General features: G+C 50.4%; 1 protein-coding gene across 1 annotated transcript in view; it reads right to left on the bottom strand.

Moving 5' to 3' along the window:
* The window catches only part of LOC143283433 (protein O-mannosyl-transferase TMTC2-like), a 232,707-nt gene that overhangs the window by 128,356 nt on the left and 89,351 nt on the right, over positions 1-15,000 (bottom strand). The window contains exon 2 of the mRNA XM_076589670.1: positions 10,880-11,555. Coding sequence (XP_076445785.1) covers positions 10,880-11,555 — 676 coding nt within the window. The remainder of the gene's footprint in view (positions 1-10,879; positions 11,556-15,000) is intronic.

Genomic DNA, 15,000 nt, shown 5'->3' with positions numbered 1-15,000 from the left:
GTGTGTGTTTTTTGCTTGTTTGTGTGGTTGGCTGGTTTTTGACTCACTTGTGTAAACAAAGTGAGTCTATGTTTTAACCCGGTGTTCGGTTGTATATGTGTGTGTGTGTGTGTGTGTGTGTGTGTGTGTGTGTGTGTGTGTGTGTGTCCGTGGTAAACTTTAACACTGACATTTTCTCTGCAAATACTTTGTCAGTTAACACGAAATTTGGCATAAAAATAGGAAAAAATCAGTTCTTTCCAGTCATCTTGTTCAAAACAATATTGCACCTCTGGGATGGGCACAATTTTTTTTTTTAAAGCCTATATGCAAACTGCATTTACTGTTATATTTATATTTTTTGTATTCTCTAAACTTGGCACTTTGATCTGATATTCTGACCCAGCAACAAGAGCAGTCATTATTATCATATTTTGTGTTCAAACAGGAACTTTTTGCTAAGCATGGAAGTTTTATTTATTTTGCAAACGTTTTGCACACACACAACAAGAACAAAAACATCATCATCATCATCGTCATCATCATTTATTCAGCAACACAACATTGACTCGAACCTCGTCAGACTCATGTGTTCGTTCCAATCAAGAAAAACTAAAACACAGATTTCGACGAGAGCTTTCAAACTGCACGTGGTGTTGGTGCAGAGAAAGGCCCACTGGATCAGCTATACATGTCTGTGCATGATTTCTCAAAACGTGAGGTATTTTGTAAGGACAAGAGCATCGTTCCACCGACAGAATTATTCCTCAAATGTAATAATAATTCACAGAAGTTTTGCTTTACGACATAAAGTTCGGGGTGTAAATACGAATAAAATTTTAAAAAAAGAAAGAAAACAGAAAGAAAAAACATAAAAACAACAACAATAACAGGGAAATATATGCTGTACATCAAGACTAAAATTGACAATGCTCTCTCTCTCTCTCTCTCTCTCTCTCTCTCTCTCGTGCCGTTTCCACGAAAAATATTCCAGACATAATCATTTATTTTAAGAGAAGTTTTGCTGTCCGAGCTAACGTCTAAATCAAAGGGAAAAATGGGGGATAGAAGCGTTGAACTCGATATCAAGAAAGAAAATGACACTGGTTTTCTCTCTCCTCTAATCCCTTCTCCCCACCTGTCTGTCTGTCTGTCTGTCTGTCTGTCTCTCCCTCTCTGTACGAAATTCTTTTTGCTCATTACACAGACGCGTTTTTTGTTGTTGTTGTTGTTGCTGTTGTTGTTATTATTGTTGTTGTTGTTTCGTAAACATACATCATTCTTCATACATTTGTCGAATGCGAACAGACACTGAAAGGGGTCATTGCCTGTTCAGTAAAATAGTGTCACCTCCGTCATTCTGATTCCCTCTCATCTTTTAAATGTCGTCTCAAAACTCACCTTTTCCCTCAGCAGTAAGTTCAGTTGTGGCAGGTCCACTTCCTTCGCGTTAGCTGTGCTTGACTATGTATGTATACATATGTATGTGTACATAACTACATGCATGTATATGAATGTGTATTGTTTGTGTGTGTGTTTATGTAAGTTTGTGCCTGCCTATGTGTGCGTATGTGTTAGGGTAGCTGTTAGATACACATGTATTGTTAAAATGTATGTACGCAGTGTGTGTGTGTGTGTGTGTGTGTGTGTGTGTGTGTGTGTACGTGCGTGCGTGCGTGCGTGCGTGCGTGTGTGTGTAGTCATATTTTGGTGTGTGTATGTAACATAGAAGTAATGTTTCATGTTAACAAAGCGTTTTTGTAAAGCACCTAGAGCAGATTTCTGGATAGTGTGCTATATAAGTATCCATTATTATTATTATTATTAGTGCCAGTGTCTCTCTCTCTCCTCTTTTTTATGTGTCTCCCTCTCTCTTTGTGATGCTGTCTCTGTCTCTCTCTCTCTGCATACCCACAATACATCGGCACATCTTCCTATCCTAGACAGCCGTCAATTTTGGTAAAACTATGACAGAATGATCATGTGCTACGATCACTATATATATATTTTTTTAAAATAATGCACTGATCACATAACATTCTTCCTCCTCCACCCAAAATACACCCCCATCCCCCACCCCGCCTCTCTCTTTTTTGTGCCTACTCAGTGTGTGTGTGTGTGTGTGTGTGTGTGTGTGTGTGTGTGTGTGTGTGTGTGTGTGCGTATGCGTGTGTGCGTGCGTGCGTGCGTGTGTGAGTGCGCGCGCGCGCTCTCTCGTATCTGCGTGCATGTGGTGTCACCGCGCGTGCGCGTGAGCATGCGCACTGAGAACACGTTCTGTTCTATAACCCGGACAACCCCGGGGATGAAAAGAACCGCAGTGACTCAGTGTCTCCCGAAACAATCCTCCTTCCAGCTGGCACCACCACCACCACACACTACAGGGTAACAGGGTAACGAAGACCACAAACATACTTTTCTTCCATCCGAATCACTCAACCCTTACGTCTGCGGAGCTTACACGAACTCTTTGCATACAGGGAACCTTCACACACACACACACACACACACACACACACACACACACACACACATTAGATGTTTTGGACACTCATAATAATAATAATAATAATAATAATAATGATAGAAATAATAATGCTAAAGCTAAAGCTAATGCTAATAATAATAAGAAGAAGAAGAAGTAGAAGAATGTCAAGCCCAACAAAAACCTGTGATATTTCTACGTTCAAACCGATCACAATTCCTCACTGACATCCGCTCGGTGCAACAACAACAACAACAACAACAACATCGAGACAACTGCGTAATTATGCGAATGGTTGATGACGTTCCATCAGTCACAGAAAAAAACCATACACAATAATCATGGTAGAAGATCAGTTATATGGGGACACAATGTCAGCTGTGCGTGAAGAACACGGAAAGAGACAGACAGACAGACAGACAGACACTGAGACAGACAGACAGAAAGACAGACCGAGACACAGAGAGAGAGAGAGAGAGAGAGAGAGAGAGAGAGAGAGAGAGAGAGAGTAAGAGACAGACAAAAACAGGCAGAAACACAAACGGACAGACTTTCACGCAGAACAAAGAGAGAGACAGAGATAGGGAGAGGGAGGGAAACAGACAGAGACAAAGAGAGACAGAGTGAAACACACAGACACAGACACACAGATACACACTCACGCACACACATAAACACACACACACACACACACACACACACACACACACACACACAGAGGCAGAATGATTAACTTCATGACAGCAATGCCACAAGCAATCAGTTTTTGAAAGGAAGGACTCGAGAGTTAATGGACACAGAAAATAATAGGAGATGGCGAGAGACGGGGTGGACAAAGGGAAAGAGAGGGGGGAGAGGAGGAGATGTGGAGGAAGGGAGAGGGGGGGGAGAGGGATGAGAGAGAGGGAGAGACATGGAGGAAGAGAGAGGGGGAGAGACGGAGGAAGAGAGAGGGGGGAGAGAGGGAGGAAGAGAGAGGGGGGAGATATGTAGAGAGATGGAGGAAGAGAGAGGGGGGAGAGAGGGCGGAGAGAGAGGGGGAGATATGTAGAGAGATGGAGGAAGAGAGAGGGGGGAGAGAGGACGGAGAGAGAGGGGGAGAGATGAAGAGAGATGGAGGAAGAGAGGGGGGGAGAGAGGGGGGAGAGAGAGGGGGGGAGAGAGGGGGGAGAGAGAGGGAGGGAGAGAGAGGGGGGAGAGATGGAGGAAAAGAGAGGGGGAGAGAGAGGGGGGACAGGGGGAGAGAGAGGGGGGAGAGAGGGGGAGGGAGAGAGAGGGGGGAGAGATGGAGGAAAAGAGAGGGGGAGAGAGGGGGGGGAGAGAAAGGGAGGAGAGATGGAGTAAGAGAGAGGGGGGAGAGAAAGGGAGGAGAGGTGGGAGAGAGAGGGGGGAGAGATAGAGGGGGAGAGAGAGGTGGGAGAGAGAAGGGGGGAGAGAGGGGGGAGAGGGGAGAGAGAGAGGGGAGAAAGAGATGGGGGGGAGAGAGGGAGGGAGAGAGAGGGAGGAGAGAGGGGGGGAGAGCGAGGGGGAGGGAGACGGGGGAGAGAGAGGGGGGGAAGAGAGGGAGGGAGAGAGAGGGAGGAGAGAAAGAGATAAAGAAAGGAAAAAGAGAGAAAGGGAGAGAGAGAGAAAGGGAGAGAGAGTCAAAGTTAAGATGGAGAGAACGAGGGAAAGGGGGAGAGAGAGAGAACGAGAGAGAGAGAGAGAGAACGAGACAGAGATAGGGGGAGAGAAAGAAAGGGGGAGAGAGGGGGACGGAAAGATAAGGCACTTAGAGAGGGTAGGGGGGGAGGGAGAAAGATAGAGGAAGATACGGAAAGAGTTAGAGTGAGAGATACGGTGCATGAGGTAGAGAATCAACAGAAGACAGACTTGAGTGAATATTTTTATGTGGCTTTGGACACGCATGCATACATGCATTCTGGAAGATTGCCAGGAAGTGTTTATGAGCTGTCTGCGAAATGGTCATCTGAATAAACGGGGAGAGAAAGACAGAGAGAGAGGGGGGGGGGGGGGGTGGAGAGAAAGAGAAAATTGGGCAGAAACGCATGAAAACAGGGAACACACACACACACACACACACACACACACACACACACACACACACACACACACACACACGTGATCAGATATCTTGGATTTATGATTTCTCTCTCTCTCTCTCTTATATATATATATATATATAGAGAGAGAGAGAGAGAGAGAGAGAGAGAGAGAGAGAGAGAGATAGATAGATATGCATATGATGAATATATAAATTTTGATATTAATTTCTTACTTATGATGATGAAGGAGGATGGTAATGATGATGATGTTGCTATGGAGGACCATCTAGGTTTCGGACGACGTGACAAGGTTGTACTCAACGTTTCCTTTCAAAACAATGTATATATATATAAACGGGGAGAGAAAGACAGAGAGGGCGGAGGGGGGTGTTATATATATATATATATATATATATATATATATATATATATATATATATATATATATACGCACACACGCACACACAGAGAGCCTGCAACAGACTAGCGAATTCATTTAGGATCCATCCAAGAAGATCGATTCATCATCATCCGAGTATGTACCTTGTCACTGTCAGACAAAGAACAAAAAATGAGGAGTGGACGAGGAGTTGTGTGTGGGGGCGGAGGGGGGTGAGGGTGTGTGGGGGCGGAGGGGGGGGTGAGGGTGTGTGGGGGCGGAGGGGGGGTGAGGGTGTGTGGGGGCGGAGGGGGGTGAGGGTGTGTGGGGGCGGAGGGGGGGCGAGGGTGTGTGGGGGCGGAGGGGGGTGAGGAGTAGTGTGTGGGGGCGGAGGGGGGGTGAGGATGTGTGGGGGCGGAGGGGGGGTGAGGGTGTGTCGGGGCGGAGGGGGGTGAGGATGTGTGGGGGCGGAGGGGGGGTGAGGGTTTGTGGGGGCGGAGGGGGGTGAGGACTAGTGTGTGGGGGCGGAGGGGGGGTGAGGATGTGTGGGGGCGGAGGGGGGGTGAGGGTGTGTGGGGGCGGAGGGGGGTGAGGAGTAGTGTGTGGGGGCGGAGGGGGGGTGAGGATGTGTGGGGGCGGAGGGGGGGTGAGGGTGTGTGGGGGCGGAGGGGGGTGAGGAGTAGTGTGTGGGGGCGGAGGGGGGTGAGGAGTAGTGTGTGGGGGCGGAGGGGGGTGAGGAGTAGTGTGTGGGGGCGGAAGGGGGTGAGGAGTAGTGTGTGGGGGCGGAGGGGGAGGTGAGGATGTGTGGGGGCGGAGGGGGGTACGGATACGGATACGGATGATTTATTCATCAGGCCATAGCCCCTATGAAGGGGTACACAAACAACATTTGTTACGTCACATTTGTTTGAATAAACACGAGAAAACCAAAATTTAAACGCTTTGTGCAGGAAAATGGACAAATTCCATACATCATTTTGCCTTTTGGACGACATCAATAAGCACAACTTGAATGTACGTTGAATGAAGGTTGTCGGAAATATCTGGCTGGAATATATCTTTCTCTTAACTCCTTAAGAGCCGAGCATCACAAACGGCGGAGGGGGGTGAGGAGTAGTGTGTGGGTGCGGAGGGGGGATGAGGGTGTGTGGGGGCGGAGAGGGGATGAGGGTGTGTGGGGGCGGAGAGGGGATGAGGGTGTGTGGGGGCGGAGAGGGGATGAGGGTGTGTGGAGGCGGAGAGGGGATGAGGGTGTGTGGGGGCGGTGGGGGTGAGGAGTAGTGTGTGGGGGCGGAGGGGGGGTGAGGATGTGTGGAGGCAGAGGGGGGGGTGAGGAGTAGTGTGTGGGGGCGGAGGGGGGGTGAGGGTGTGTGGGGGCGGAGGGGGGTGAGGAGTAGTGTGTGGGGGGGAGGGGGGGGAGGATGTGAGGCGGCGGAGGGGGGGGGGTGAGGAGTAGTGTGTGGGGGCGGAGGGGGGTGAGGAGTAGTGTGTGGGGGCGGAGGGGGGGTGAGGAGTAGTGTGTGGGGCGTAGGGGGGTGAGGAGTAGTGTGTGGGGGCGGAGGGGGGATGAGGATATGTGGGGGCGGAGGGGGGTGAGGAGTAGTGTGTGGGGGCGGAGGGGGAGGTGAGGATGTGTGGGGGCGGAGGGGGGTGAGGAGTAGTGTGTGGGGGCGGAAGGGGGTGAGGAGTAGTGTGTGGGGGCGGAGGGGGGTGAGGAGTAGTGTGTGGAGGCGGAGGGGGGGGTGAGGATGTGTGGGGGCGGAGGGGGGTGAGGAGTAGTGTGTGGGGGCGGAGGGGGGTGAGGGTGTGTGGGGGTGGAGAGGGGAGTAAGGATGTGTGGGTGCGGATGGGGGATGAGGGTGTGTGGGGGCGGAGAGGGGAGTGAGGATGTGTGGGGGTAGAGGGGGGCGAGGAGTAGTGTGTGGGGGCGGAGGGGGGGTGAGGAGTAGTGTGTGGGGGCGGAAGGGGGTGAGGAGTAGTGTGTGGGGGCGGAGGGGGGTGAGGAGTAGTGTGTGGAGGCGGAGGGGGGGGTGAGGATGTGTGGGGGCGGAGGGGGGTGAGGAGTAGTGTGTGGGGGCGGAGGGGGGTGAGGGTGTGTGGGGGTGGAGAGGGGAGTAAGGATGTGTGGGTGCGGATGGGGGATGAGGGTGTGTGGGGGCGGAGAGGGGAGTGAGGATGTGTGGGGGTAGAGGGGGGCGAGGAGTAGTGTGTGGGGGCGGAGGGGGGGTGAGGAGTAGTGTGTGGGGGCGGAAGGGGGTGAGGAGTAGTGTGTGGGGGCGGAAGGGGGTGAGGAGTAGTGTGTGGGGGCGGAGGGGGGGTGAGGATGTGTGGGGGCGGAGGGGGGTGAGGAGTAGTGTGTGGGTGCGGATGGGGGATGAGGGTGTGTGGGGGTGGAGAGGGGAGTAAGGATGTGTGGGTGCGGATGGGGGATGAGGGTGTGTGGGGGCGGAGGGGGGGTGAGGATGTGTGGGGGTAGAGGGGGGCGAGGAGTAGTGTGTGGGGGCGGAGGGGGGGTGAGGAGTAGTGTGTGGGGGCGGAGGGGGAGGTGAGGATGTGTGGGGGCGGAGGGGGATGAGGAGTAGTGTGTGGGGGCGGAGGGGGAGGTGAGGATGTGAGGGGGCGGAGGGGGGTGAGGAGTAGTGTGTGGGGGCGGAAGGGGGTGAGGAGTAGTGTGTGGGGGCGGAGGGGGAGGTGAGGATGTGTGGGGGCGGAGGGGGAGGTGAGGATGTGTGGGGGCGGAGGGGGGTGAGGAGTAGTGTGTGGGGGCGGAGGGGGAGGTGAGGATGTGTGGGGGCGGAGGGGGCGGAGGGGGGGGTGAGGAGTGTGTGGGGGCGGAGGGGGGTGAGGAGTAGTGTGTGGGGGCGGAGGGGGGTGAGGAGTGTGTGGGGGCGGAGGGGGGTGAGGAGTAGTGTGTGGGGGCGGAGGGGGGGTGAGGAGTAGTGTGTGGGGGCGGAGGGGGGTGAGGAGTAGTGTGTGGGGGCGGAGGGGGGATGAGGATATGTGGGGGCGGAGGGGGGTGAGGAGTAGTGTGTGGGGGCGGAGGGGGAGGTGAGGATGTGTGGGGGCGGAGGGGGGTGAGGAGTAGTGTGTGGGGGCGGAAGGGGGTGAGGAGTAGTGTGTGGGGGCGGAGGGGGGTGAGGAGTAGTGTGTGGGGGCGGAGGGGGGTGAGGAGTAGTGTGTGGGGGCGGAGGGGGGTGAGGAGTAGTGTGTGGGGGCGGAGGGGGGGGGTGAGGATGTGTGGGGGCGGAGGGGGGTGAGGAGTAGTGTGTGGGGGCGGAGGGGGGGTGAGGATGTGTGGGGGCGAAGAGGGGAGTGAGGAGTAGTGTGTGGGGGAGGAGGGGGGGTGGGGGTGTGTGGATCAAGGGAATTCCTGCCTGTCACGTGATCCTTGTTGGAGTCTGGCATTGTTCATTGTGCTTTTTTTGGGGGGGGGAGGTGGGGGTGCTTGTTTTCCTACCTCTTTCTTCCCGTTTCTTTTTTTCTCTCTTTCTTTCCCCCTTCACCTCCGTTCCTTTCGCCTTCACCACAGCAGCTTGTTACGGCTTTTTTTTTTTTTTCATTTCTGTTTTGGGTTGTTGTTTTTTGTTGTTGTTGTTGTTGAGTTTTCTTTTGAAGTTTGCCTCTCCTCCCCCCCCCCCCCCAACCCCCGCGCTTCTAGCCCACTCGTCTCCCCCCATTTTTTCTCCCTTATTTTTCAAATTTTCAAAGTTTTGAATGGATGTGTGATGACATTAGGTTTTTCATTCCTCTTGCAGTCGCTCTTTCTTCAAAATCTGCATCTGTATGTCTGCACGTTCTCTTGTACAAATGTGCGTGCCTGCGTGTGTTCACATGCATGCCACACGTGTACGAGTACTCGAGAGAGAGAGAGAGAGAGAGAGAGAGAGTGTGTGTGTGTGTGTGTGTGTGTGTGTGTGTGTGTGTGTGTGTGTGTGTGTGTGTGTGTGAACTTTAAATCCAAGAACTCCCCCCCCCCTTTCTTTTCTTTTTCTTCTTCACAATATCACCCTTTTCCTCTACCGCCCTTAAAGTTCCGAACCCCTCCAGAAAAGTGCTGAACACCCATTTCACATAGCGCATGATACGGACGGACGGACGGACACACACACACACACACACACACACACACACACACACACACACAGAGGGTGAGGAGGGAGGGAGGAAGGAGGAGGAGGATTTATATCAAGGGAAAGGAGAGAACAGTGGTCATTACACTAATGAGACCTGTAACGACATCCCCCCCTGCCCTCTACAGACCTCTTCAGTCTGATGGTCAGACGGGGCCAAGAGCCCTCCCACCCCGGAGGATGAAGAAGCTAATTCCACTCCCCCCCCCCTACCCCCAACCACCACCCCTCTCTATCCACCCTTCACCCCCCTTGTCCCCCCACCCCCACCCCATCCACTATCACGCCCTCTGTATCACTCCATCACTTTGAACAGCGGTCACCGTTGGTTGAAAGAAATAGGGGTGGGTGCTGCTGCTTCTGATGATGATGATGATGATGCAGATGATGGTGATGTTGTTGCTGTTGCTGCTGTTGCTGCTGCTGATGATGATGATGATGATGATGATGATGGAGATGATGATCACGATAATGAATTCCGTGCACAATGAACAGTGGGTGATGTGATGGACGTCGCGAAAGGCTGCTGCTGCGCTGCGATTGAAAGGGGGGGATGGAGGGAGAACATGGGAGAGAGAGGGGGGGTGTGGGGGGAGTGCGAGAAGGAGTACAGAGAGAGAGAGAGACATACAAGGAGAGAAAGAAGGGACGATGAGACAGACAGGGAGAGAATGAGAGACAGGCGGGCAGACAGACAGAAAGGCAGAGACGGAGAAACAAGAACAGAAGTTGAGAGACAGAGAAAGAAAGAGAGATGGAGAGAGAGAGTGAGGAAGAAAGAACATGAAAGAGACAGAGAGAAAAAGAGCATGAGACAGACAGAGAGAGAGAGAGAGAGAGCGAGACAGAGAGAGAGAGAGGGGGGGGACAGACAGACAGACTGACGGACAGAGACATACTGACATAAACAGAAACAGAGAGCCACAGATACTGACACAGACATGTGGAGAGACACAAGACAGCTCACAGACAAGGGGACGGACAAAAGACAGCTCACAGACAAGGGGACGGACACAAGACAGCTCACAGACAAGGGGACGGACAAAAGACAGCTCACAGACAAGGGGACGGACACAAGACAGCTCACAGACAAGGGGACGGACAAAAGACAGCTCACAGACAAGGGGACGGACAAAAGACAGCTCACAGACAAGGGGACGGACAGGAGACAGCTCACAGACAAGGGGACGGACAGGAGACAGCTCACAGACAAGGGGACGGACAAGAGACAGCTCACAGACAAGGGGACGGACAAAAGACAGCTCACAGACACGGACAAAAGACAGCTCACAGACAAGGGGACGGACAGGAGACAGCTCACAGACAAGGGGACGGACAAAAGACAGCTCACAGACAAGGGGACGGACAGGAGACAGCTCACAGACAAGGGGACGGACAAAAGACAGCTCACAGACACGGACAAAAGACAGCTCACAGACAAGGGGACGGACAGAAGACAGTTCACAGACAAGGGGGACGGACAAAAGACAGTTCACAGACAAGGGGGACGGACAGAAGACAGTTCACAGACAAGAGGACGGACAGAAGACAGTTCACAGACAAGGGGACGGACACAAGACAGCTCACAGACAAGGGGACGGACACGAGACAGCTCACAGACAAGGGGACGGACAGGAGACAGCTCACAGACAAGGGAATGGACAAAAGACAGCTCACAGACAAGGAGAATGGCAGGAGACAAAAGAGGACACCATAGCTGGCCGGTTCATTTCAATACGCTTCTCTCTTCCCTTCATTCAGGGTTCCTGATTGGAGGAAACCCGGTCTCCCAGACCAGGTAATCACCACACACAGCACACAACACAACACACACTTACCCACACCCCCACCCCACACTCACCGCCGTCAAGATGCGCAGCGTGATGACGTCACGAAAGGGGGCCCCGCGGTGACGCACGAAGACGTCATACGTGGCGCAGGAGGCCAGCACCGTCACCGCCTGCTCCTTGGTCAGCAGGGAGGCCGCCGTGAACAGCGCCACACCCACCATCCACACCCACCGCCACCACCGCCGCCCTCCCTCCCCCGCCTCCACCACAACCCAGTCCTCCTCCTCCTCTTCCTCTACCTCCTTCTTCGTCTTCTTCTTCCGGTGATGGTGATGCTGGTGGTGCCTCCAGGAGGCGTACCTCATGTAGCAGAGGAGAGCCAGGAGGTAGAAGAGGCAGGCCATGACGTCCGCCCTGCCCACCAGCCCCGCCACGGCCTCCGTGTGGATGGGGTGCGCGGCGAACAGCGCCCCGGCCAGCAGCGTGGGGAAGGTCCCAACCAGCAGGCGGCGGGCCAGGGCCGTGAAGAGGGCGGCGGTGGCCGCGTGCAGCAGCACGTTGGCCAGGTGGTAGCCCCAGGGGTCCAGCCCCCCGAGGCGGTAGTTGAGGCGGAAGGAGAGCACACAGAGAGGGCGATACGACTTGTGGGAGCCCGAGTGGGTCAGCGGGGTGCCCCAGAAGTCATCGTACAGCAGGTTGCTCAGCGGCGTCTCCGGCAGGAGGTCCGGGTTCTTCACGATCGCCCGGCTGTTGGGGGAGGACAGAGAGACACAGGTCATTACACATAATGTTCATTCTGTATCTGTTGGGGGAGGACAGAGAGACACAGGTCATTACACATAATGTTCATTCTGTATCTGTTGGGGGAGGACAGAAAGACACAGGTCATTATACATAATGTTCATTCTGTATCTGTTGGGGGAGGACAGAAAGACACAGGTCATTATACATAATGTTCATTCTGTATCTCTTAGGGAGAACAGAAAGACACAGGTCATTACACATAATGTTCATTCTGTATCTGTTGGGGGAGGACAGAGAGACACAGGTCATTACACATAATGTTCATTCTGTATCTGTTGGGGGAGAACAGAAAGACACAGGTCATTATACATAATGTTCATTCTGTATCTGTTGGGGGAGGACAGAGAGACACAGGTCATTACACATAATGTTCATTCTGTATCTCTTAGGGAGAACAGAAAGACACAGGTCATTACACATAATGTTCATTCTGTATCTGTTGGGGGAGGACAGAGAGACACAGGTCATTACACATAATGTTCATTCTGTATCTCTTAGGGAGAACAGAAAGACAGGTCATTACACATAATGTTCATTCTGTATCTGTTGGGGGAGGACAGAAAGACACAGGTCATTACACATAATGTTCATTCTGTATCTGTTGGGGAGAACAGAAAGACACAGGTCATTACACATAATGTTCATTCTGTATCTGTTGGTGGAGGACAGAAAGACACAGGTCATTACACATAATGTTCATTCTGTATCTGTTGGGGGAGAACAGAAAGACACAGGTCATTACACATAATGTTCATTCTGTATCTGTTGGGGAGAACAGAAAGACACAGGTCATTATATATAATGTTCATTCTGTATCTGTTGGGGGAGGACAGAAAGACACAGGTCATTACACATAATGTTCATTCTGTATCTGTTGGGGGAGGACAGAAAGACACAGGTCATTACACATAATGTTCATTCTGTATCTGTTGGGGGAGAACAGAAAGACACAGGTCATTATACATAATGTTCATTCTGTATCTGTTGGGGAGAACAGAAAGACACAGGTCATTATATATAATGTTCATTCTGTATCTGTTGGGGGAGGACAGAAAGACACAGGTCATTATACATAATGTTCATTCTGTATCTGTTGGGGAGAACAGAAAGACACAGGTCATTATACATAATGTTCATTCTGTATCTGTTGGGGAGAACAGAAAGACACAGGTCATTACACATAATGTTCATTCTGTATCTCTTAGGGAGAACAGAAAGACACAGGTCATTATACATAATGTTCATTCTGTATCTCTTAGGGAGAACAGAAAGACACAGGTCATTACACATAATGTTCATTCTGTATCTGTTGGGGGAGAACAGAAAGACACAGGTCATTACACATAATGTTCATTCTGTATCTGTTGGGGGAGAACAGAACGACACAGGTCATTACACATAATGTTCATTCTGTATCTGTTGGGATAGAACAGAAAGACACAGGTCATTACACATAATGTTCATTCTGTATCTGTTGGGGAGAACAGAAAGACACAGGTCATTACACATAATGTTCATTCTGTATCTGTTGGTGGAGGACAGAAAGACACAGGTCATTACACATAATGTTCATTCTGTATCTGTTGGGGGAGAACAGAAAGACACAGGTCATTACACATAATGTTCATTCTGTATCTGTTGGGGAGAACAGAAAGACACAGGTCATTATATATAATGTTCATTCTGTATCTGTTGGGGGAGGACAGAAAGACACAGGTCATTACACATAATGTTCATTCTGTATCTGTTGGGGGAGGACAGAAAGACACAGGTCATTACACATAATGTTCATTCTGTATCTGTTGGGGGAGAACAGAAAGACACAGGTCATTATACATAATGTTCATTCTGTATCTGTTGGGGAGAACAGAAAGACACAGGTCATTATATATAATGTTCATTCTGTATCTGTTGGGGGAGGACAGAAAGACACAGGTCATTATACATAATGTTCATTCTGTATCTGTTGGGGAGAACAGAAAGACACAGGTCATTATACATAATGTTCATTCTGTATCTGTTGGGGAGAACAGAAAGACACAGGTCATTACACATAATGTTCATTCTGTATCTCTTAGGGAGAACAGAAAGACACAGGTCATTATACATAATGTTCATTCTGTATCTCTTAGGGAGAACAGAAAGACACAGGTCATTACACATAATGTTCATTCTGTATCTGTTGGGGGAGAACAGAAAGACACAGGTCATTACACATAATGTTCATTCTGTATCTGTTGGGGGAGAACAGAACGACACAGGTCATTACACATAATGTTCATTCTGTATCTGTTGGGATAGAACAGAAAGACACAGGTCATTACACATAATGTTCATTCTGTATCTGTTGGGGAGAACAGAAAGACACAGGTCATTACACATAATGTTCATTCTGTATCTGTTGGGGGAGGACAGAAAGACACAGGTCATTACACATAATGTTCATTCTGTATCTGTTGGGGAGAACAGAAAGACACAGGTCATTACACATAATGTTCATTCTGTATCTGCTGGGGGAGAACAGAAAGACACAGGTCATTACACATAATGTTCATTCTGTATCTGTTGGGGGAGAACAGAAAGACAAAGGTCATTATACATAATGTTCATTCTGTATCTCTTAGGGAGAACAGAAAGACACAGGTCATTACACATAATGTTCATTCTGTATCTGTTGGGGGAGAACAGAAAGACACAGGTCATTATACATAATGTTCATTCTGTATCTCTTAGGGAGAACAGAAAGACACAGGTCATTACACATAATGTTCATTCTGTATCTGTTGGGGAGAACAGAAAGACACAGGTCATTACACATAATGTTCATTCTGTATCTCTTAGGGAGAACAGAAAGACACAGGTCATTACACATAATGTTCATTCTGTATCTCTTAGGGAGAACAGAAAGACACAGGTCATTACACATAATGTTCATTCTGTATCTGTTGGGGGAGAACAGAAAGACACAGGTCATTACACATAATGTTCATTCTGTATCTGTTGGGGGAGAACAGAAAGACACAGGTCATTACACATAATGTTCATTCTGTATCTGTTGGGGAGAACAGAAAGACACAGGTCATTACACATAATGTTCATTCTGTATCTGTTGGGATAGAACAGAAAGACACAGGTCATTACACATAATGTTCATTCTGTATCTGTTGGGGAGAACAGAAAGACACAGGTCATTACACATAATGTTCATTCTGTATCTCTTAGGGAGAACAGAAAGACACAGGTCATTATACATAATGTTCATTCTGTATCTGTTGTGGGAGAACAGAAAGACACAGGTCATTACACATAATGTTCATTCTGTATCTGTTAGGGTGAACAGAAAGACACAGGTCATTACACATAATGTTCATTCTGTATCTGTTAGGGT

This window comes from Babylonia areolata, chromosome 6, assembly GCF_041734735.1.
Source record: "Babylonia areolata isolate BAREFJ2019XMU chromosome 6, ASM4173473v1, whole genome shotgun sequence".
NCBI lineage: Eukaryota > Metazoa > Mollusca > Gastropoda > Neogastropoda > Buccinidae > Babylonia > Babylonia areolata.
This window is presented reverse-complemented; position numbering and strand designations above follow the sequence as displayed.